Source organism: Haliotis rubra, unplaced genomic scaffold, assembly GCF_003918875.1.
Source record: "Haliotis rubra isolate DU_JTF1 unplaced genomic scaffold, ASM391887v1 Scf737, whole genome shotgun sequence".
Lineage (NCBI taxonomy): Eukaryota > Metazoa > Mollusca > Gastropoda > Lepetellida > Haliotidae > Haliotis > Haliotis rubra.
The window spans coordinates 326531-352726 of NW_025767454.1; the positions used below are offsets into that span (position 1 = coordinate 326531).

The 26196-nt window shown below is 38.7% G+C and overlaps 1 protein-coding gene across 3 annotated transcripts in view; it reads right to left on the bottom strand.

Moving 5' to 3' along the window:
* The window catches only part of LOC124259783 (serine/arginine repetitive matrix protein 2-like), a 187645-nt gene that overhangs the window by 93962 nt on the left and 67487 nt on the right, over positions 1-26196 (bottom strand). For all 3 annotated transcript variants that reach the window (XM_046693990.1, XM_046693989.1, XM_046693991.1), the window contains exons 9-13: positions 25573-25682; positions 23631-23745; positions 22014-22086; positions 20951-21235; positions 17356-17513 (exon numbers count right to left, since the gene is read on the bottom strand). In XM_046693990.1, coding sequence (XP_046549946.1) covers positions 17356-17513; positions 20951-21235; positions 22014-22086; positions 23631-23745; positions 25573-25682 — 741 coding nt within the window. The remainder of the gene's footprint in view (positions 1-17355; positions 17514-20950; positions 21236-22013; positions 22087-23630; positions 23746-25572; positions 25683-26196) is intronic.

The following is a 26196-nucleotide window of genomic DNA, read 5'->3' on the forward strand; positions in this document are numbered from 1 at the left end:
CTGATGTTTAGATACACTGCCCCAGTATATTAGTTTTCTGGACATATTTGAGTGTAGTTAACTAGGAGGTATCAGTTCCAGGGCCAACACAGGTCACCACACAGTTACTGTAGTAGACAACTATCTGATCTCAATGCAGTTCTTGTGTGAAAGTTGAAACCACAAACAGGAAGATAACTTGAAGTCACAAACATATCTTATTCTTTCAAAGCCCCTTGGTAAGGATTTCATAGGAATTCAATTCCTGTTTACGGATCCCTTCATAAGTATAAAAGTAATTTAATGATAAATTTACACACTATGAAATTTCCATGTAAAACCTATGTGAAAAAAACAAAACATACAAAAATGTCTGTATGAAGAATGATTTTACTGTTCAGATGTTGCTTGATGTTTGACTTTGTCAAACTGCCTAACTAACAAATATGTGGCAAGTTAAAAACAGAGATCATTAATGTATTACAAATGCCAAATACATGTTCTGCCATGTGCAAATTAAACTGCACATAAAAGAATACTCAAAGTCTACTTAAAAAATTATAATAAAACAGTGAATCCATAAATAAAGCAAAATCTGTCAAGTGGTTGTAACCAGTGGCTGAGACCCATCAAAGTCGGTGTCCTGACATATTGTGAAGGTCAGTTGTAAGTGTATATTTAAACTAAAGTTGTCACTCTCCTAATCTAGGGCTGACAATAATATATAGTATTTGACTACACCACAGTGTCGGTTCACCACTGACATGCAAATCAAATAAATCTCCCAAGTGTCTTGGCTTAAGACTGACAGCACCTTTGATATCTTCAACATGAAACAATCAACCTACTTCTGGATAAACATATCAAAATGAGATTTTTTACACATTTATACACAGTGTTATCGTTATATCAGTGTCAAGTATAAGAATCAGTGGTAAGGGAGACTCCTATGTTGTCACAGCCAGCTGATGTCATGACATCCTTATATCAGTGTCAAGTATAAGAATCAGTGGTAAGGGAGACTCCTATGTTGTCACAGCCAGCTGACGTCATGACATCCTTATATCAGTGTCAAGGTGAGGTGAGGAGAAATTGGGTTTTAACGTCATACTTGAGAATATTTCGCTCATATGACGACGTGCATGCGTGTGTATGTGTATGTGCGGCTGCTTGTACTAGCCCAGACTTAAGCTGGTTTTATAGTGCTAGCCCACTGAGACACCATGCCGCAGTGAAGCATGAATACCCCAAACAGACACATTATACTGACTCCGAGTCGACCAGTCCTTGTTGTACCCATTAATGCCAAGCGCCAGGCAGGGACCAACAAGTACCAAATTTTAACGCCTTTTGGTATGACAACTACACCATAGAGGCGGTCCATCAGTGTCAAGTATAAGAATCAGTGGTAGGGTAGACACCTATGTTGTCACAGCCAGCTGATGTCATGACATCCTTATATCAGTGTCAAGTATAAGAATCAGTGGTAGGGTAGACACCTATGTTGTCACAGCCAGCTGATGTCATGACATCCTTATATCAGTGTCAAGTATAAGAATCAGTGGTAGGGGAGACTCCTATGTTGTCACAGCCAGCTGACGTCATGACATCCTTATATCAGTGTCAAGTATAAGAATCAGTGGTAGGGGAGACTCCTATGTTGTCACAGCCAGCTGATGTCATGACATCCTTATATCAGTGTCAAGTATAAGAATCATTGGTAGGGGAGACTCCTATGTTGTCACAGCCAGCTGATGTCATGACATCCTTATATCAGTGTCAAGTATAAGAATCAGTGGTAGGGGAGACTCCTATGTTGTCACAGCCAGCTGACGTCAAGACATCCTTATATCAGTGTCAAGTATAAGAATCAGTGGTAGGGGAGACTCCTATGTTGTCACAGCCAGCTGACGTCATGACATCCTTATATCAGTGTCAAGTATAAGAATCAGTGGTAGGGGAGACTCCTATGTTGTCACTGCCAGCTGACATCATGACATCCTTATATCAGTGTCAAGTATAGGAATCAGTGGTAGGGGAGACTCCTATGTTGTCACAGCCAGCTGATGTCATGACATCCTTATATCAGTGTCAAGTATAAGAATCAGTGGTAGGGGAGACTCCTATGTTGTCACAGCCAGCTGACGTCATGACATCCTTATATCAGTGTCAAGTATAAGAATCAGTGGTAGGGGAGACTCCTATGTTGTCACAGCCAGCTGACGTCATGACATCCTTATATCAGTGTCCAGTATAAGAATTAGTGGTAGGGGAGACTCCTATGTTGTCACAGCCAGCTGATGTCATGACATCCTTATATCAGTGTCAAGTATAAGAATCAGTGGTAAGGGAGACTCCTATGTTGTCACAGCCAGCTGACGTCATGACATCCTTATATCAGTGTCAAGTATAAGAATCAGTGGTAGGAGAGACTCCTATGTTGTCACAGCCAGCTGACGTCATGACATCCTTATATCAGTGTCAAGTATAAGAATCAGTGGTAGGGGAGACTCCTATGTTGTCACAGCCAGCTGACGTCATGACATCCTTATATCAGTGTCCAGTATAAGAATTAGTGGTAGGGGAGACTCCTACTTGCAAGAGCACTAAGGCAGAATATATCCCCACTGGTAAAGAATTTAGGAATATACCTCTGATCAGAGGACACTCAAGTATACAGTTTCATGACATTCATGAACAGGCTCTGCTCTGAGGACATCCATTAATATATTCTGATATTAGGACATTAATGAACACAATGTCATTGAAGGACATATATGAACACACTCTGAACAGAAGCCATTCATGAATACACTGAGGACATTCATGAACACACTATAGTTAAAGGACATTCATGAACACACTATAGTTAAAGGACATTCATGAAAACGCTATAGTTAAAGGACATTCATGAACACACTATAGTTAAAGGACATTCAAGAAAACACTATAGTTAAAGGACATTCATGAACACACTATAGTTAAAGGACATTCATGAACACACTAGTAAAAGGACATTCAAGAACACACTATAGTTAAAGGACATTCATGAACACACTATAGTTAAAGGACATTCATGAACACACTAGTAAAAGGACATTCAAGAACACACTATAGTTAAAGGACATTCATGAACACACTATAGTTAAAGGACATTCATGAACACACTATAGTTAAAGGACATTCATGAACACACTATAGTTAAAGGACATTCATGAACACACTATAGTTAAAGGACATTTATGAACACACTATAGTTAAAGGACATTCAAGAACACAGCATAGTCAAAGGACATTGATGAACTCTTTGATCAGAAAGCACCCATGAATAAACTGAGGACATTGATGAACACACTATAGACAAAGGACATTGATGAACACACTCTCAATAAAGGACATTCATGAACACTCTCTGATCAGAAGACACTCATGAATACAATGGTGACCAGAAGCCTTGAGGTATGTGGAAGCTCAGCATATCACACTCTGTTATCTGATTCCATTATCAAGGGAGCCAGCCACCTCTCACTGACAGTGATAACCCTATGGATTACCCTCAATCCAGACCCCCACACAACACAATATCAGTCAATATTTACCCAGCTACAGTTTCATATTAAACCCAGTGGTCGAGACATACCAGTGTCAGCTTTTGTGTACTCTATGTCCTTATGCAGCTATGGGAGCTAAGTGTTATCTCAAACACTAACATCCATGATTTTAGACATGAATAGGCAAGTGAGTGCAAACTGTTTTGCAAGAAACTGATGAAGTCTCTTTTGTCCCTTTAAAGAACACACTGAGGTATTACTCTTGACATCTGCTTCCAGAAACATGCAGTTTCAGAAATGTCAGTTTGGAAAATATGCTTTTGAATTTCAATTCTCACTTCACTGCTTTATTGTGAAATCATTATCACATAACCTTGTAATCCTTAGTAACTTTCCATTGTGTATTCTGCAATTTCTCTGTCCTGGTCAATACATTACACTTCTAACATTAGCCATACCAACCCAACATGTGTGTGTCTATCCCAGCGACATGCGGTATACATCCATGTCTATGTGCTGTGTCAATGTCATGGTCATGTTGCCTGCATGACATCAGTGCAGACACAGGCATTGATCTGTGTACGATACATGCATTACTGCTGGTAACAATGAAAGGTATCTATGTTTTCATCACAGTCAGGCGTTACTATGATCTTTTACACACTGGGATATTTACTTAAAGGGAGAAAAAGCTAAAATTGTGTCAGAACTGGCACTTTGTGTTGTGTCGAAAAAAGAACTTTGTGTTATATCAACCCAGTTATATGCAGTGTGATATTGTCTTGTCCTGAACATTTCTTCCTTCAATAATACAATTTCATATGTGTAACGTTGATTGTACCTTGATACTGATCACTGATGGAAATTCCTTTCAGAACTCCATGTGCTGGTGTGTGATTATTGGAGAGTCAGTAAACCAATGTCAAATATGAAACCACATACAGTCTATCACCCTTGCATCAAAGCTGAAGAAACCTTCATACATACTTCAATTTATCTGAGGTTCGACAAATTCAAAATGATGACTAAATAATGAAATGAGGAGACCAAGCTTTGACCTTGACACATCAAAGTTTGACACAACAGTGTTTGTATGTTCTAATCAGTTACTGCATTTAACTTGTAGATAAAATAATCACATATTTCCAAACAGATAAGAAAACAGGGTTACCGGTACAAAATATCATCCTCAGTGCCTCATGCCTGTAAATAGATGGCATAGAAGGACTGGATAGTTTCATGTAATACATGCATTACATCCCACAGTATGATCAAGCCCACTGGAGTGGAGAGATGCTTATGCTGTTAACCATTGGTTTAGTGGGTATTGAATGAAGTGAGTTGGATAAAACACCACTTTCAACAATATTTCAGTTATATCATGGTATGTCATCTTGCCATCAAAGCAAGTCATAATATTTTTGACGAAATCAAAGAACCCATAATCATAGGATTCTAGCAAACAAGGGAAGCAACTCTTCACAAGGAGTTGCATTGCCTGTGACAACTGAGCCACTCTTGAATGGATTCTACAATCAGCCAAAGTGCAGCTGTATTGACTCCATTGTACAACCAATCACTATTTCCCAAATACAGAATGTACACATAGTGCAGCCAACTGAAACATTGCTGTTGTTTCTTTGTTAAGTAACATAATCTTAGAAATGACTGACTGAGTTTGGTTTTACGCCGGTTTTAGCAATATTCCAGCAACATCACGGCGGGGGACACCAGACATGGGATTCACACATTGTGCCCATGTGGGGTTTCGAACCCGGGTCTTCGGGGTGACGAGCCAACGCTTTAACCATTAGGCTTCCCCACCGCCGCTCTTAGAAATGAATAAGGGAACACATTAAAATACAAGTGTTCCTTTATTTATGTTTCTTCACAAGCTATATATTGCACTGTGAGTGAAATTCTGGAAATAAATAAAGGAACACTCGTACTTTCATGTATTGCCTTATTTATTTATTTTATGAGTATATAAATATCAGGTGAGCTGATTGACTGCAAGACAGGGGCACATTATCACCATCTTGGGTTCAAGTCTCGCTGTTTGATATTTAATTCTTCTGCCTCACAATCTTGGGTCTATTAAATACCACTTACAATGCTCTGCTGATTTATCACCTGATTGTTGGAGGTCATTCATGGTCATCATGACATGTATGTACAAACTTTGAATTCAAAGGAGAATAATAATGTAATTGTATAATGTGGGAATGTTTTAGGGATGTTTTAGTAAAGTTCACTTTTTACAAACTAAGTCGTCAAAGCACTGAAGAGACAGGGAACATATCTCAATCACAAACTAAAAACAACAATTTGTACCTAAAACAGAGCCTTAAGATATATAGTGAAGAGTTTCAGTATTTCAGTTGTATTCTGTCAGCTAGTGGGAGCAGAGGGTTGGTGCTGGCAAACCTAGAGACATAATCAGGGGAATGTTGGATGTCAGTATCACCAGACTTCTTATATTTCATGAGTGCGATGTTCTATACAGATTTTTGTACCACTGTCAAGTAGGAACAAGAATCTGTATCATAACACCACATTCACGAAATATAAGAAGTCGTTATCTATAAAGTTTGTTCAATATGGAACTTCAACTTCTAAAATGCCACCCAAAGAAGTGACCAGGTAAGGAGGAACTCCTGACAGAACAGTCACAGATGGAGCAGTGCAGTTTCAAAACTTGATGGTGACAGTGGCCATTTCAGATGTGTGCCTCAAAACCAGATCAACACAATTCTGTTGTGTATACTGACTTGGGAGTGAGTGAGAAACATCTTCAGGGCTGATACTATAGAAATTACAATCATGGATGTCTGAATCCCAGGATTAAATGCCACTGTCAAGTTCTTCACATCAGAAACCTTGGTGTTTTCCTGTGCCAACAATCCAGCTTGTGTGTGAAATCTGGCACTCCAGGAGGTGTCACAGGACATCACTGGCCCACTGTCACCCATCCAGGCCAATCTGCCCAAACAACCAGTGACCAGTCACAGCATAACCTCTGACCCATCCTTGCGCCTCATCAGTACATATGACATGGTCTGAAAGTCATGTTTTACAGGGAGGCAGTATATCATGCCTAAGTATGCTCATGGTCACTGGCTAACTGGAGAAGGTTAAGGGTGACTTTAGTGAAAAGAAGGCTACTTGTAATGATGATGCAGACACATGTATCTGGGACACAGGCAGTGAATATATGTCTCTGCACACTGCAGGTCAGAGTGTGAAGCTTCAGTACACTTTACAATGGCAGAAACTGTCAAGCTGTTGTAGAAGGCAACAGATACCAACAAATGTCACTCTAGAACCTTCAGGTAAGGTGGACTAAATACCTTGACTCTAAGAACAGTATATACATCATATCACAGCATGGATGAGAAGAGCCTGAAGTGATGCATGCAATGAAGTCACCATCACAGACCACAGACAATAACTGGAGATCAATTTTGGAGCCTTGACTGCTAGGCTTTCGACCACTGGGCCTTGACTCCTAGGCTTTAGACTACTGGGCCTTGACTGCTAGGCTTTAGACCACTAGGGCCTTGACTGCTGGGCCTCAGACCACTTTGCCTCCGAATGCTAGGTCTTAGACCACTGGGGCCTGGAAATGCTTGGGCCATAGACTGCTAAGCCTGATACTAATGGGCTTTAAAAAAGTTAGGCCTCAGATTACTGGGCCTTAGACTGCTGTGCCTCAGAGCACTGGGCCCTTGACTGCTGTGCCTCAGAGCACTGGGCCTTAGACTGCAAGGCCTTATACCACCGTCAATATACAACCACAAAATATTCATGAAACAGCTTACCCAATCCTATTTCCATATATTTGGAGCAGAGATAAACTCAGTGTAAAGGAACGGGTACATAGGCTGACACGTACTGTCTAGTCCACACAGGTACTTGAAGCATCTGATCAGCGGCATATACATGTCTACCACTGTACATATACAATTATACCACAATGCCACTGTACATATAGATCTACATGCACCAAGGCAGGTGTGGGGGATTAAGTTTCAGTCAGGCCGAGATATATACTTGCTGACATCATACAAAAGAGTAAAAGTAAAGCTATTTTTCGTTACAGTTTCAATGAACGATATAAATATTTTATAGCAAATCATTACAATACCAACAATCCAATAGCAATGTTGACAAATTCATTGTGCAGAAAATTAACTTACCTTGAAATTGACTTATTTTAATCCTTCACTAATCCCCACAATTTCTACCTGTGCGACGATGACCTGATCACTGGGCTATCACTCACGACCACTGATATCAGAATACTAAACGCCAGTTCCCTGGTATTAAAGTCCCCTCTGTGATCTGGGTACTCAGGTTTATGACAGGTGTGAGTATGGCTGTATCTGTGTGTTACTGGAATCATAGACCTGGGCAGGTACTTACATATCTAAGGGGAAGTACCTCACATGAAATATACATGATATATACATGACATGAACAAGATTTTTTTTATTGTCAGTTTCAATTGTGTGTGAACAGTGTTATACTGGATATGACCAAGTTACATTCACACCTCAGATATTCAAAGAGAAGGACACAATATGCAGCCAGGTGTCACACATTTAGACAATATTAACATTATATACTGAAGGAAACAAATAAGGGAACACACGAAAGTGCTTGTGTTCCTTTATTCTTTTCCAGGATTCTTATCAAGCTTTGTTTTGCACTGTGGGTGAAAAGCTTTAAAAAAAATAAAGGAACCCTGCGATGAAGTGGTGTTCCCTTATTTGTTTCCCTCAGTATATGTTCACAGAATTGGTTTCTTTTACTGACAAATCCGTGCTCGAGGCATATATTTCAAACCATCAAGCATTCTAGCAATATCACGCTGGGTATTCGTCGTGACGAGCAAACACTTTAACCACTAGGCTACCCCACTGCCCCATTTGCAGAAAGAAAATTCCATGATGCCACATAAATGCTTTGTTCCCTAAAACATACCCCAGCCTGTTTTGAATAATTAGATAACCTCTGTCTTTACTTCAATATTTCAGTTTTAAAGACAGAGATGAAGCTTGCAACTGCAATATTTTTGCTGAATTCCATTTCAACAAACATACCTTAATGATAAAAATATACCTTAAATATCTACAGCACAAAAAAGAACAATGGCAAGAATCACATGGTAGTTTGTCAGAAATGTGTTGATAGAGTGTTGACACACATGACACTTCGACACAATCCAGAGCCGTATTCCTCCACATACCTACAGTTTTGGCTTACTTTCAGCCAGCCATGTTTCCTGTCACAAGTATGACACAAACATAGATAAAACTTATATCAACCTGTTGCTTCCCCTGGACATATTGGCCTATACATCATCTCCACTGGCTTGTATATATCAAACATGACACATTGAATAGTTTTATTACAACAGTTTGGTCCTTATCATGGGACAATGCCAGGCCATTATTTTCACAAAATTAGACCATTTATTTTTCTTTAAAGCCTAGTCTGTCTATAATTATCAAAAACAAGAAACAGGAAAAGGGATGATAAAAGATGGTATTTTTTAAAGAAAATATACGTCTTTTGTGTTAGATGTTTTTCAAACTTGTATCACAAGAGTTTGATGGGAAAAGTAACCATAAGACAGCACCAATGTGTGTAATTTGTTTCTCCTAATATTCTGGCCACAGCAGAGTTCTGAGTGAGTGAGTGAGTGAGTGAGTGAGTGAGTGAGTGAGTGAGTGAGTGAGTGAGTGAGTGAGTGAGTGAGTGAGTGAGTGAGTGAGTGAGTGAGTGAGTGAGTGAGTGAGTGAGTGAGTGAGTGAGGGAGCGAGCAAGCGAGTTTGGTTTTACACCACTTTTAGCGATATTCCAGCAATATCACAGCGAGGGACACAAGAACCGGGCTTCACACATTGTACCCATGTACCTGGCTCTCCAGCATGACAAGTGGATATTTAACCATTAGGGTACCCCTCCACTCCTCTTACAAACAGAACAGAGACTTGCCACCCATACATACACTTGTCACTGAAAACTACTACTCTGAACCTTATGCAGTATATATTTTCCCCAAGAAATTGGCCAAAACTTACAAATCCATGCAAATACGTATGTAAAATAGAGAGCTACACAAATTGACTACTGACAACTGAAACAATTCAGTTTGCAAACATCTGCTAAGTGAGCTACCCTCATCCACCCAAGTAGAGAATCAGCTACCACTGATGACTACAACCATCCATCTTACCTTCACCGAACACTTGCAGTGAGTATTATATTATATGACAACTGCACATTCCACATATTTCCCCATCATATTTTATTCAAAATGTAAGAAATATGAGACAGGTTTGTCAAACTAATGTCCTTTCATTCACAGTAATATCTTTTGAATATTGAGATTGAAGTGGAGATGAAGCTACTGAATTATTAACACTGATGCTATTACTGAGAACATGTATGTTGCCTTCTCCAGCTGTGCCTAGATCAAGTGGCAGGTACAACCAGTCATTATACTCCAGTACATCCTCAGTGGTGTGTGGGCTACACCAGTAACACAAAGTCAGAAAATGAGATAAAATATTCCACGAAAATATAATTCTAGCTAAATGCCAAGATACAATACAGAACAAGATCACACTGAATGAAAGGAATTTAAATGACAGTTGATCAAATGCATTGTGTATACCATCTCAATAATCTTTAGATAACTTATCAACAACAAAAATGAATAAAAAATACATAATAATAGGAGTGAGTGAGTGAGTTTGGTTTTATGCCGCTTTTAGCCATATTCCAGCAATATCATGGCGGGGGACACCAGATATGGGCCTCACACATTGTACCCATGTAGGGAATCGAACCAGGGTATGCAGCGTGATGAATGAATATATCCTTCATCCTTTAATACAAATTTGAACTTCTCTAACATCCATGTCTACTTATGAAATTGAAATATCCATTAAAATTTTACTAGTTCCAGTGATGAACATTATAAAAGATCTTCCAAATTTGTACCAGTCCTGATCTGGAGTATTTTTAATCTATAATCTTAATGTGCATTTTGATTTAGTGCACAAAGTCATGATGACTAAGTACCACTACAAGACAGTTTCTTCTATCCTATAATTATGCAGGAACACGACAGCAAAGGCACACACATAATACAACATACAGATACAGGCTAAGTCTTCATTGAATGCAGGGTCCATTTAAAGGTGTACAAGTTTACATTTTCAAATAGGCAATTAAAACAGGTTTTATTACATTCTGTAAAAGCTGATAGTAGATGATATGCCCAAATACTTTGAATCATGAGTGATAAACAATATTCCTCTGACAGAGTTTCATAACTATCTAAAGAATAAAAATAAAACACCAATTATAGTCTAAACATGTCATTAAGCACTATGAAACACATTTGAGCCATTACTATTCAGCAGACATAAGTGACAATGGAAGTATGAGCTACATACCGCGATGTACGTCCCTTCTGTTGAGGTATCCGGGAAACATCATCACTTAGATACAAGATTGCTACAGATCGGGACAAGATCTAGCTTACTGTAGCCCGAGACCAAACACTTTGGTCACTGATGACATTTGCAAAACCAGGACAAATATACATCCACAACAGCAACTGTGTGCTCGGCCAAGCCAAACACCGTCTATCTAAACGGTAAACCAGCCTCGGCTCCTCGGCCAGGAATCAATATCATAGGATTGATCCTGTTGCCGAAGCCTCCCTGACATATGTTGATGAGAACTGTAAATGGTGTTTATTGTCAAAAATTTAACAGATTACACTGTCAAGAGAATCAAAGACGTTTTAGCTGCGAGGTCTTGGCATGATGACAATGAAAGGTATTAGACAAATCTTGGAAAGGATTTAGGAAGAGGGTGAATATCTGGTGGACAGTTGTAATCGTCTGTGCATGCCACCTGTTGAGGGTAAACTTTCACCACAGGTTCAAGGAATTAGACAGTGGGTGTAAGGGAACAGGATCAGCATGTATGAGGACAGCTGCAAGCAAGGGAGTTACGACATGGTCAAATAGACGTGAAAAGTGAAATTGAAAAGGTTAAGAGTAAAATCAACAACTCTGACAGTGAAATAAACGTGAAAAGAGAAACTGAAAAAGTTAAGAGTGAAATCAATGATACACAAGATAAAATGAGCGAATGTCTTTAAAAGTATGACTTGGTATGACATGAAAAGAGAAATTGAAAAGGACAAGAGTGAAATTAACAACTTTTATAGTGAAATACAATGTGTAGATGCGAAAAGAGAAATTGAAAAGGTTAAGAGTGAAATCAATGATACCGTAGATAAAATGAGTGAATGTCTTTAAATGACTTGGTATGACTTGAAAAGAGAAATTAAAAAGGACAAGAGTGAAATCAACACCTTTGATGTGAAATAGATGTGAAAAAAGAAATTGAAAAGGACAAGAGTGAAATCAACAACTTTGATAGTGAAATAGATGTGAAAAGAGAAATTGAAATGGTTAAGAGTGAAATCAATGATACAGCAGGTAAAATGAGTGAATGTCTTTAAATGACTTGGTATGACTTGAAAAGAGAAATTAAAAGGACAAGAGTGAAATCAACACCTTTGATAGTGAAATAGATGTGAAAAGAGAAATTGAAATGGTTAAGAGTGAAATCAATGATACAGCAGGTAAAATGAGTGAATGTCTTTAAAGGTATGACTTGGTATCAAATGCTGAAAAAAATATATACAAATGTTAAAACAATTAACCACTCCTAACAAAACATGAACCAATGACACAGACCTTACAGCAAGACTAGGCAGGGGAAAGGGTTGTGAGGTTTTCCTAAAGGATGTTGGTAAATCCCCATGGGAGTCAACCTTTGGCTTGAGAATATTTTTTTATTGCTCAAGACAAACACAACAGACGGAGAGAATGTGAGGACATTGTTTCTACAACATACAAGATTACTGAGAGTTTACAGGTTGAGATCTGCTGAGTGCAATCTCACCAGGCAAATACGTGTCAAAAAATATACCGCAAATGCTTAAAATGTTTAGGTTTATCTTAGAAAACAATGCTGAATGCTCAGCAGATTAGCTTGCACTTACCAAAATCTAACTTAAGTTCTAAAAGATTGTGTCCTTTGAAAGAAGTTGCACTTAAACACTCAAAGAAAATTTGTTTAAAGTGTGACAAATTGTGAAATTGAAGTTAATACAACAGTTCTATATTCTTATTTTATTTTAATTTAGTGTGATTATGAAAAACAAAAAAACCCAAGAAAACATGGTGACAATCAGGGTCTAAATTTGTTATATCATGAACATGTAATATTCGATTTATTTTAGAATATATGCAGTGATATAAGTAATTTATAAAACCAGTAAATGTAATTTGTTTCTCTTGGAAATATAGTCCCTGATAAGTTACTTTTCAAAACATTGAACAAGAATTTTGGACCCTCCACTACTGTTCATTAAAGGACAAAGTATATAACTTGAGGAGGAAGGTGGCATGAATATTCAGTTCATATATTGAGATATTTCTAAGCATTCAGAAAAAAAATAAAAAAAATATTATTCAAATGTGATCTTATTTCTGCTAGAGAAATAAGGATAGAAAGAATTGGAAGAACTGAAATAAATTCAAATTGATTAAAAATCCATATAAAGCAAAACTGAAAGTGAACAAAATATAATTCAGTTTTCTTGTACCCTTGCCTGTTTCAATGTACTCACTTAAAATCAACCTGGAATTTCTACCTAGCTAACATCAAGATATTTCAGGTTACTGGTAACCATTCTAACACTCAATATTTGTACTGGGGTTCCTATAGTGTGTGGATCAGACACATGTACCAACCATTCTTCCCCTGGAATTCATGAATGGGCTATTCAACATTCCTGTTCAAATATACGACCACGTTCATAAAAAGAACTAAATATGAATATCCTTGGTTGTTATTGTTAGCCATGTTTTTGTTGGTTTTGTCAGAATCATGAGATATCAACATCCTATGGCTAAATCTTGAAATATGGAAGCTGTCTGTCAAGACAGGGAGCATGTCAACAGTTAGTTTTTCCAATATCAGTTCCTCAATACAAATTACACATTTTCTGGAATAGTTCAGTTGTTGGTAGAGATGATGCCTAGAATTCCGTGTTATATTTTGAATTCCAACTCAAATACAATCATTGTATAATTTGTTTCTTGTTCTTTGTTCTTGTTGAAAATAACATGTTCACTGTTGAAATTATCCCTATGGTCAATATTTTAAGCCCTTGTCAAGAGAATAACAGTAAACAAAAATGTGGGTGTCAGCGAACTTAAAGATTGAAACCAACCTGAAACTTCAGGAAAATGATAAAACAATGAACTACTGTTTAATATTGAAAAACGTAACTTAAAACACATTACACAGCACTTGGTAGACTTGCACTGAGAACACACACATACAAGCAGACAGCTTTACCAGTGAATGCTGTTTGCTGTGTGCAATAATTATTCAATGATCCAGTGAAGCTGAGATCAACTGTAAATTGTCTGTGTAAAATCTGTATCAGTGAATTATTGATGCAGAGTTATGCCCCTTGAATATATGGACTTCCCATCTGTCATCAGCAGTATGGTACTGACAAACCGAGAAAGAGTTGTGAAATCAGGGTTTCAAACCTGCAATCATTGGCTCCTTGAGCATAAAGGGAAGCAACTCTGCACAGTGAATTACAGCAGATGACTGGGCAAGTAAAACTACCCATGAATAATTTAAGTTGTTTGAAACAATATTGTGTGCAAGAGATTGTTTCCTCAATCATGCAAACTACTATTTACTTGAGAATTTATAAATGTCGATTCTAATCAGCTGTTAAACGTTGTGCTTTTATATAACAAAATGTCCTGGCATGGTCACACATTTCACAAAGCAATAAAACAATCACTTCGTCCAAGATCAATTGGAGCCAAGAGCCCCTTGAAGACTTGAGTGCTATCAATTTGATATCAACATCACTAAATTTATCATACTCCAGATGACGCCTTGTCAATCTCGCCACACATTCCCAGAATTCCAAGAGTATCCGACACATATTCACCCTACGTGAGAGTGGGTCAGCATAACACCATAATCTTCAGAGTGATATATACCCCATATATGTGCGATAGAACTGACATAAACCTCCCAATAAGCTGTGTAGCACCATATCAGGGTGAAGTGAGCCATCTTAAGTTACTCTGAACATTTTTATGACAAGGTGTAAACAAAATCTAAAAACATGAACAGACCACCAGGTTTGTTCATAACTTCACTTGAGAACTGTGCAGGAAATGTTCTTAAGCCTGTCCTCACTCCCAAGTCAGCAATTGTGAGTTCTGTTAGGTGCTTGGTGTAGAGATTAACCCTGGTCTCTACAAGTAGTATCTACATTTCATTATCAGTGAGTTTGTTTTAATGACTTCAACAGTATTTCAGTTTCATCACATGGTGTCTAGGTGACAAGGGTCACTTTCAGCTTAGATGAAATCCACAACAGCAGGTTGGAGCAGACCTATCAGCATTCCTGACAATGGCCAAAATAAGGGTTCAAGCTTACAATTAACACATCCTGGTATTGCTAAGGGGGATAACTCTGCCAAACAGAGAGGAGCATTTCATGACAAATCTTTCACTTCCAGATTTTCCAGTTCTAGTAGCTAGTTGACTCTGCATGTGTCTTGATGTAATTGGCACCATTACTTATATATCCACATATCAAAGAAGAGTGTTCAGGGCTTCATCAAACACCTGAAAACTTCATGAGTGTTTGATTTTAGTCCCTACAGTTTACAGTTTATTTTATGTGACCTTGATTTTCATCAAACTATGAAAAAGTAGATCTAAGTGCTCACAGCTGCTGCTGCTGCACATTGATCTGATGCCATCGAGAACAGGTCATGTTAGAACCCCCATGAAGTCACTAACAAAATGTCAACGTCAGCTGATTAGAAAGCAGTTTTCTTTGGCTTTACAGCATAAGTTGGCCACTTCCATCCTAGACAATGGTTGGAAAAATATTGATTCAAATTTTGAAATCTGAACTATATTCCAGAATGAAGAAAATTCTGGAATGTCTAAAAGGTGGTTGAGATTGTATAACAGTACAGTCCATAACTGTCATTCAGAAAATACCCCATTTACCTTTTTGAGGTTGCCGATTAGATGTGCGTGAGAGAGTGAGTTTAGTTTTACGCCACACTCAGCAATATTCCAGCTATATGGTGGCGGTCTGTAAATAATTGAGTCTGGACCAGACAATCCAGTGATCAAGAGCATGAGCATTGATCTGCGCAAATGGGAACCGATAACATGTGTCAACCAAGTCAGCGAGCCTGACCACCCGATCCCGTTAGTCGCCTCTTAAGACAAGCATGGGTTACTGAGGTATGCCGATTAGATGCTGTGATTTGTTGGAAACAGATCATTCTAAGATGACCCATAATGGGATGTCATGGAACTAAGATCTGATTTCAGTGAGATTGCTATTTACCCGTCCACAACTAACCCCAAAAACAGTATCTAACAATATAAGGTTAAAGACAATCAAATTGTACAGATAGTTATAGCAAAACATTGTTTCAACGACTATCAGTGTAGCGACTATAAAGTTCCCAAGTCGCGTGCTGGGATTCGAAACACGGACCTTTTGATCCAAAGTCGGACGCCTTGTCCACATGACCAAAGCTGTTAACCCTGTCAGCAAGCTCACAAGGTAAGGATGTCATCTGTGGGATGACTCCATGGCCTGCTACACCAGTCTTGTGTTGTACTGACTGACATGGATATATAGCAGTAGATCTGATGTATTACTATGCGAATGAGTTTTAGGGGACAAGAATTGTTGCAAATATTTACGATAATTCGTTCTCATGGAATATTGCTGAGGTAATGTTTATTCAGCTATTTTGAGACCCTGCTAGAACAAATATGGAGGCAGCTTGTTGTTATAAGTTTCATTTAGGGCAAATTAAACTATGACAAACCTGAAATCTACATCAACCTTACCAAAAGGTGTCAGTTATTTCCAGAAACCAACACTGCTTGTTCAAAGTTATGTGAAGATTCATGGAGAACTGTGAAGATCTGCCAGAAACTGGCCTCCTTGTCTCTATTTGTCTACTTTTGTTTTTTCCAGTTCTTCTCCACATGTAGGTCTTGTGGCCTGGCCATCCACATAATACCTTATATAGTTCCTTACACAGCTTACCATGGCTCATACCCATCAGTACTGTGGGGAGTGGTGTATATTTTATGATGCTTCAGTCAATTACTTGTGAATGATTCCCAGTACATACACAACTGTAGAACAAGATTGTACTGTCCATTTGATTTAATTTGAGACCGATGAGACTGAGAGGGGGACTACTTGCTGGTAGAACAGCCAGGTAATCAACAAGGGTGTGTAATGAAATTTCAATTTCACACGTGCAACACGCATACCTGGCTGTTCTGCCAGGAAGCCCCCCTCCCTAAGAAATAGGGAAAATTTACAACAAAATAATGATCATTTGTTAAACAACTTTTTTATTCTGAGTCCAAAATTATGAAACAAATCATCAGAGTTGGTCTGTCGATTTCATGTGACTGTGCAAAATGTGGTTTTGTTGCAATTATTACATTTTGTGTTAGTGAGCAATTCATCGGTCTCAAATTAAATCAAACGGAATGTGGTGTGTCCTTCCAGTTTCAATTGCTGATTGTAATATTTTAAGTATAAATCTGAAAAACAGCATCTTGACATGCACATCTTACAGAAACATGACAAATAGCAAAATGCATAGATAACAGAAAAAGTACTCACAAATACGAGTCTGTCTCCCTCCATATTGAGCTTTTGCATTTCATTCTTGAGGTCGACGAGTCTGCGCTGGAGGTCTGCAAAGTTCTTGCTGTCATCACTCATAACTGAGTCCCCAGCCAGGTGCAGACTGAACCAGCTGTCTGCCTCCAGACTTGAGGCTGCAACAGTCACGAGGCTTTACAAGATGCTGAGGATGTAGGGGATGAAGGATGCAGAGGATGTAGGGGATGAGGGACGCTGAGGATGTGGGGGATGAAGGATGCTGAGGATGTAGGGGATGAAGGATGCTGAGGATGTAGGGGATGAAGAATACAGGTACTATGATGGCAGCAGTGGTTGGAAGCAGCTTGGGACGTAACCTCGGATAGTCATCAACATGGACTAGAATGCAGTTTGAGTAAGTTGGGTTATGACTGCTTCAAAATAAATGTTATTTTTTTAAGGGAGTTTTTGTGGAAAATGAAAAAGTGAAGCAGGTTGTAGACTATCACGTGAATAACATGTGTCAGCTTGAAGTAGGATGAAAGAACAAATTTACAGTCAAGCTGCCATTGTAAACCACAATCAGAACTTACTGCCATGCAAGTGGGACATGATACGCACAGCAATTTGTGATGCCTTATAAAATTGCATACCCCCAGCCCTTCCTCCATCAAAGAAACCTAAAAGAGGGAGAACGAGGACAATTTTTTTTATGGATACACAACTTCTTTTATCTGTATAGGCAACGTTTTGACATTCTAATATCATTGTCAATCGACATTAAAATATATGTCGAAATGTCGCATATACAGAATATAGAAGTTGTATATCCATAAAAAAAATCCTCATTCTTCATCTCCTCACCTTCTAGAATGCCAGTCAAAGAAGTCAAAGAAGGAATCTAAAATTTAAGACTCAGAAACTTGGTCATTGCATGGAAAATGGAAGCATCTCATCATTATGAATTGTGCATAACTACTGACTGACCACTGGTGCAGGATCAGGTTAGTCGTTGTCGTGCCAGCTATTCCACAAAACAAAGCGTAGTCCTAATGTCTCTTAAACTTCATAATACCCCTGAAACTGGGCTATTTTCAGGATTATATGTACTTACATTGGGGAAAAGTATCTGTACTCTAAATCTCTTACATTTACTCACAGACTTTGTTTGAGAACAGTTTTGATAGGAAACTTTAGATTCAAATTTGAGACATTATCCATGAATGTCAGGGATAACTTTACTGTTTCCAAAAATATGTATCACAAAGGTTTAGTTGTTCTATGCTAAATGGGGTATGACATACTGAAGCCATGGTGTAATATAACGTGCTATTTGGGGGATTACTCTTTCTCAGTCAACTACAGATTCTAGTACTTTTTGGGGGTTGAGTCCCTTTTGAAAAAACAACACCCTCTAAATAGTAGTAGAATCTACTGTAACATGCATTACATTTGACCACTTTCTAAATGGCATTGTATATTCATATGGTAAAATACTTTGAACATCAATAATGTGAGGTACAGAGCACTCTCATCCCATGCCAGAAGAAACCCTTCACACAGCTGTATGACTGCCCATCACAACACAGCTGTATAACTGCCCATCACAACACAGCTGTATAACTGCCCATCACAACACAGCTGTATAACTGCCCATCACAACACAGCTGTATAACTGCCCATCTCAACACAGCTGTATAACTGCCCATCACAACACAGATGTATAACTGCCCATCACAACACAGCTGTATAACTGCCCATCACAACACAGCTGTATAACTGCCCATCTCAACACAGCTGTATAACTGCCCATCTCAACACAGCTGTATAACTGCCCATCACAACACAACTGTATAACTGCCCATCTCAACACTGCAGTATATCTGCCCATCTCAACACAGCTGTATAACTGCCCATCACAACACAGATGTATAACTGCCCATCACAACACAGCTGTATAACTGCCCATCACAACACAGATGTATAACTGCCCATCTCAACACACACAGCTGTATAACTGCCCATCACAACACAACTGTATAACTGCCCATCACAACACAGCTGTATAACTGCCCATCACAACACAGCTGTATAACTGCCCCCATCACAACACAACTGTATAACTGCCCATAACTGCCCAACACAGCTGTATAACTGCCCATCTCAACACAGCTGTATAACTGCCCATCTCAACACAGCTGTATAACTGCCCATCACAACACAGCTGTATAACTGCCCATCACAACACAGCTGTATAACTGCCCATCTCAACACAGCTGTATAACTGCCCATCTCAACACAACTGTATAACTGCCCATCTCAACACAGATGTATAACTGCCCAGCACAACACAACCATGACTTTGTGGCTGTAACAGTAACCAGGGAATGTTGTCATCCCTAAAATACAAACTGAATTGTTTCATAAAACTTACGAATTGCAAACATTATGTACAGTAGCAATTGAGTGCTGCATCTGTGAGTGTGTGACTAGAGCCTGTGCTCCACAACACAATGGACAAGGCTGGACCAGCATGTGCTGCACAAGCTGTCAATGACAACACAACAAGCAGGCTATTGTCACACACTGTCAGGGAGTTTCAGGGATGACAAACTCCCATGGTATTCAGGATTTAGTGTTGCTATTCATTCAGGTAAGAGGGACAACTGTTCAACTGTGCAGTAACTTGTCCCTTGATTCAGGTAGCTAACACAGTCTGTGTGTGTCTTGCTCTTTGACAGGTACACAATTACATTACAAGTGGTAATAATTATACCACAGGCAATACATGCAAGCTGATTAATGGATGAGGGAAATGTTTCCAAGCATATGTCTGTTGTGTGGGTAGACACTGTGTGTTCCCTGAAGAAGGGCACCTGTTCATATATAGGGACAATAACAACATTCATACTGATGGCTGGCCTAAAGTCCTGTATACAACTGAGCAGGTGAAATTACAAAGCTTTACAAGATCTGATTCTGAAAGAGAAACACATCAAGTTCATGCACTGTTGAAGTCAGGATACTGTATTTTTGTTGATGGGATTGATGCGAAGGACTGTTCATTCATCCCCTTCCCTCAACCAACCCGGGGCGGTGGGGTAGCCAAGTGGTTAAAGTGTCAGCTCGTCATGCTGAAGACCTGAGTTCAATTCCCCACATGGGTATGTAGCGGCCATAACATTTCCGAGTCCCGTGCTGGGATTCGAACCACGGACCATGATCAGAAGTTGGACGCCTTGTTCACATGACCAAAGAGGTTAACCCCCGTCAGCAAGCTGACAAGGTAAGGATGTCATCTGTGGGATGACTCCACGCCCTGCTACAGGTACAATGTGTGAACCCATTTCTGGTATCCCCTACCATGATATTGGTGGAATATTGCTAAAAGCAGCATACAACCAGACTCACTCACTCAACCAACCAACCCATTGATACTACTATAAGGTACTACTTTCCTTACACATACTTTGAGGCAGTTGAAATGTGCAGTATTCTCACCTTTCTGTGAATTGTGATCACTGTTAATCAATGTATACAGACATACAAAAACCTAGACCAATGATCATCTATTTCTATAAGGAATTCAGTATATGTTGAATGTTAAACTTACGTGTCACGGTTTTAAACAAAGGGTCTTCTTCTTCCGATGAACTCATTTTGGATGATGATGTCCCCCAAATGTCAGTGAAGCTGTCGTCAATGTTTTTAAAACTAACTATAACCTTTTCAGGAATCTCACTTTTCAGTTTATGATTGTTATTTTTGTTATCACAGTTCTGGAAGATTCTTGCTCCTGAGGTAACTTTTTGAGAGGATTCTTTCTTGTTGAAAGGGTCAAAGGTGAAAGGTATGTAGATTTCGCCAGCATCAAGGTCAGCTAGTGTAATCTTCTTCTCTGAAAGGCAATTATATATATATACACATATATTAGGAATTTGGTAGAATAAACATATACTGGGTGCTGATTTGGTTTGTTTTTCTTATCTGTTTTTCATTGTACTACCAACCAAACTGATAAACAAGATATGATTTCTGTCCCGCCATCTAAAACATGAACCAATTCAACCCATCTGAATGTTACTTTAATCACTGCTGCACTGTCTCAACCCTGTATTAATGCAAAACCCACTCAACTCTGGGATACTGCTGTACAAGGAAGAATTCTTGTAACAGAACAGAAAGAACCGCCATGCATTAATGCTTTCTGCAGTACCAGAAGCAATGCTGTGTGCCAAGGAAAATAAATCCTTGGCTAAAATGCTTGCATTCCCAACATTGTCAAGCATTCATTGTGCACCAAATTGCCTCCCTTTTTTAAGTTTTTCCTCAGTTATTTCCCTCAATACATCATTGTTCTGTGTGTAATGGAAAGGTGACAGACTATAATCATCTCATATGCAGGAACGGTCATACTGTGAACAATGTCACTAGATAATAACTCTTTTCTAAATACTTCAAGAATGTTACCCAGAAACAATATTTATGATCATTATTTTAATGTGACAAAAAATATATTCTGATTTGACTTAAAAACATCACCAGGGCAGACCAGAAACAAATCTGTTGTTGTGATGAATGTTTGGTCAGTCAGTCAGTGATAACCTATTTCAGACAATCGCCAGCAGGTAAAGCATTAATCACATCTGCCTGACGTCTTCAGCTGACCAACGTACCTTTCTTTTGTTCATACAGCTGGTGAAATGGATCAGGGTCCTTGGTTGCCTTTGTGTGGATTGCTCTTAGTTTCTGCAACAGGATGTATCCGTCAGTAGCTACACCTACAGCCATGGGTGACACACCCTATCAGTCTATACACAAACCGTGACAACCTCATATTGACCCAATAAATCAGTGCATATTTCAATATTCCCATAAAGCATGGCACAACCATTATTGACCACTGCCCCAGCAATCCATACATCCGGCCAAATCAACCCAGTATTGTCAATTTGGCATTAACGATTCTGAGTGATAAAAATACTCACAAAAGTAATAATAAAGATTTAACTCAGCTACAGAATACTTTAGTTTCAGTTGCTGATATTGGTGAACATCTTGAAACAGATTCACTTCTTAACACAGAATGAATCATTTTAACCATTTGAAGGTTTATTTCATAAATGCAACATACACAAAAAACAGGAATGAGTAATAAAATATCTTAATCATTAAATTGATATACATAAATAAAATGTATAAGAAATAGGGAAATATGCAAAATGACTCTAAATAACAATAAGTGACAACAACAAAAGATTATTGTCTGAGATGTGACATATGATACAATTATTTCATCCACATTATCCATCTATTTCACATGCTAAGCCAACACAAACACAAACATTGAAGACAATTGATTCCATTCAGGATAGCCCTACAGGAACCAAAATGTCATAAATCAGTCTCTAAGAGGATCCATAATGAATGTCACCATATATGTTCTTTTCATATAAATCGACCATAACATGAATCTAATGACATTTGATCTGTAAGTCACTTCACTCATCAATGGCCAGGGATTATGGCTTCAGCTGGCTTTGAAACCAGACAAGGAGAATAATGGGAGATAACTCTACAAACAACATTAAGCTCCACTAGGCGTAGAATATTTGAAATCCTAGAAACTGTTTAAACATTTGGACCTGTGATATCTTATTTCCAATTTCATGGAAAATTTGCCTCAGAAAACCATCAAGCTTCTGTGAATGGTATGATTAAGTTATGATTAAGTTAAGACTGATCGCCATCACTAGAAATCACTTGTCACCTCAGTAACTAAATTGGATGGAGAGGTCAGATTTCGAGAGGTCAGAGTGTGTGCCTTGTGACACACAGGATGGGATGGTGCTCTTACTATCAACCACATATTTTTGTCTGCTTGGTCATTTGCAGGCTACTGTGTTATAACTGCTGTATTGGTGTAGAACATCAGTGTAAAAGAATACAGTCTTGACTATCCTCAGAAACAAATTCTGTTTGGTGTATAGGGAAAAACAGATGTAAAAAGTATATGAATGGATCGCTGAAAAAAGGGGTTCGTGAAAAGAGTATGTATGTCTTGCCCTATCTATGTTGTTGATAAAAGAGTTTCACTCACTCACTCAACTACTTACTCAGTAGGTTTCTGAGGAAAGCTTTTTCCCACTCACTCACTCATTTACTCAGTCAGTCTCAGAAGGTTTCTTGGGAATGTACTAATCATTCTCTATACACTGTGGTCACCATTACTCTCAGGACTTGTTTTGGTAACATCTCCCATTCACCTCGACACAGAGGTGATAGTAACTGACCTTGTTAAGTTCCGTGGTGCCACTCTTCAGGCTGCGGATGTCTTCATTCAGCCGCTGTTCCTCTAGAATTATCTTCACCGTGCTCTGTCTCACACGCTCATGTTCCTTCTTTAACCTGTAATATACCCCAGATATAGAATAGAATAGAATAGAATAGAATAGAATAGAATAGAATAGAATAGAATAGAATAGAATAGAATAGAATAGAATAGAATAGAATAGAATAGAATAGAATAGAATAGAATAGAATAATACTTTAATGCCTTTTCAGGAATTTGTGTTACATCAGCAGAGCTACTGACACATTAGAGAGATACCAAACATATTTACATAAATTCTTTGATTTAGGTATCTTCACATTTGTTTAAGAGAGATATGGCACTTGGAATAAAGGATGCACGGGCTCTCTTAGTTTTCATAATTGGAACTTTGTAGAGGCGGCCTGAAGGGAGGAGGTTGTATTCCGAATTTAAGTAGTGAGTAGGGTCAGATATGATTTTGACAGCTTGATTCACGATTTGCCGCTCATATATTGATGATAAACATTCAAATCTGACTCCAGCGATTTTACTTGCAGTGTTAACAATTTTGTCTATTTTAGATTTGAGATGAACTGAGAGAGACCCGTACCAACAATGGAAGGAAAATGTTAAAATACTCTGAATAAATGCTACATAAAAAGATGACATCACAGATGGGTTAACATTAAAAGATCTCAGTTTACGCATGAGATGAAGACGTTGTTGACACTTTTTGTATAGGGCTTCAGTGTTAGAGTTCCAGCTTAGAGTCAATGAAGGTTCCCAGATACTTATACTCCGACACTACATATATAACCCTCCCTACACTATGAGATGAGTCTCTAAAACATTTATACAATTGGTCTTTATATACAACATTCTTCTGATGCATATACAACACTATATCAAGAATTGTATGTGTACAACACTCTGATGTATGCATTTACTATGCTTGGATACTTATGATCAGACTAACGGGATCGGGTGGTCAGGCTTGCTGACTTGGTTGACACATGTCATCGGTTCCCAATTGTGCAGATCGATGCTCATGCTGTCAATCACTGGATTGTCTGGTCCAGACTTGATTACTTACAGACTGCCACCATATAGCTGGAATATTGCTGATTGGGGCGTAAACCTAAACTCACCCACCCACTTATTATCATGCATCTGCCAGGAGAGCTGAATGTAGCAGTTTCGTCCCCTAGCTGTGGCAGACCAGAAGATGGTACTTGGCATTATCCTGCCTGCTGCTCAGCATTAAAAGGACAAAACAAGGACTTGTTGGCTCAGTGACAGAGTGTGTCTAAGGGGGTATTTATCATAAAAGATGGGATTTTGCTGGACTAGTACTATAAAACTAGTACGGTAACCGGAACTCGTGCAAGTAACAACTCATACACATTCATGGATATTGCAATATGGGGGAACTATTTGTCACAACACTCTTTTTCAAGCAATATTCACTAAACGTAATGATTACTCATTTTGTGCTTAAATCTGATTTTTGAATTGAGCTTTCAAAATGAATAGACACTCAACTTTGCCATTATTATTACTAAAAACAATTGTTGAATATTTTACAAAATGTTGAAACACCCTGAAAATACCTAGAAAATGATTTTTAAACAAAGCATCTTCTGAAAGCAAATGAAACATTCATAAAATGTCATATTCAGAAATATTTTCTTTAAAGTGCCAAAAAAGTCACATATTTTACCCATTAATAAATAAAGTGTTTTCTCACAGATTTCTTTGGTAATGGTTAAAAGACCCCAGGTAAAAGATTGATTATAGTTAGGGTAAGTATTTCAGCCTTATCTGACATGTGAGAGCTTGAGTGTAAGACCCTTGTACTCCCCCACACCTACATATCTACCAGTATCTAGACAGGGGAAACTTCCTACTGAATATATTCTAACCTGTGTACAATTTCTTCTTGTTTTGTAATTTCACCATTCTCATGAGCAACTTTGGTCTTGAACTGTTCAGCAGATATTGGACTTTGTCCTGATTTCTTCAGTAGATGATACTGCAAGAAACAACAAAAACACATGATAAAGGCTGCCGCTTCTCACTGATCCCCATGTTCCCTCAGCAACCTGTATGGACATCCTGGTGATAGGTCCTGCTTATTCTCTGTACACATAACCCTGTGGGGGAAGCCACATGCTTGCTACACCCACCCCTCTTTCATTTTAGGTTCTCCATGCCCCATGATTGTCTCCCACGGGATTTAGGGGTAGAATCAGATTCTAACAACCCTGCTTGTCTCCCACGGGATTTAGGGGTAGAATCAGATTCTAACAACCCTGCTTGTCTCCCACGGGATTTAGGGGTAGAATCAGATTCAAACAACCCTGCTTGTCTCCCACGGGATTTAGGGGTAGAATCAGATTCTAACAACCCTGCTTGTCTCCCCCCTGGGATTTAGGATTTAGGGGTAGAATCAGATTCTAACAACCCTGCTTGTCTCCCACGGGATTTAGGGGTAGAATCAGATTCTAACAACCCTGCTTGTCTCCCACGGGATTTAGGGGTAGATT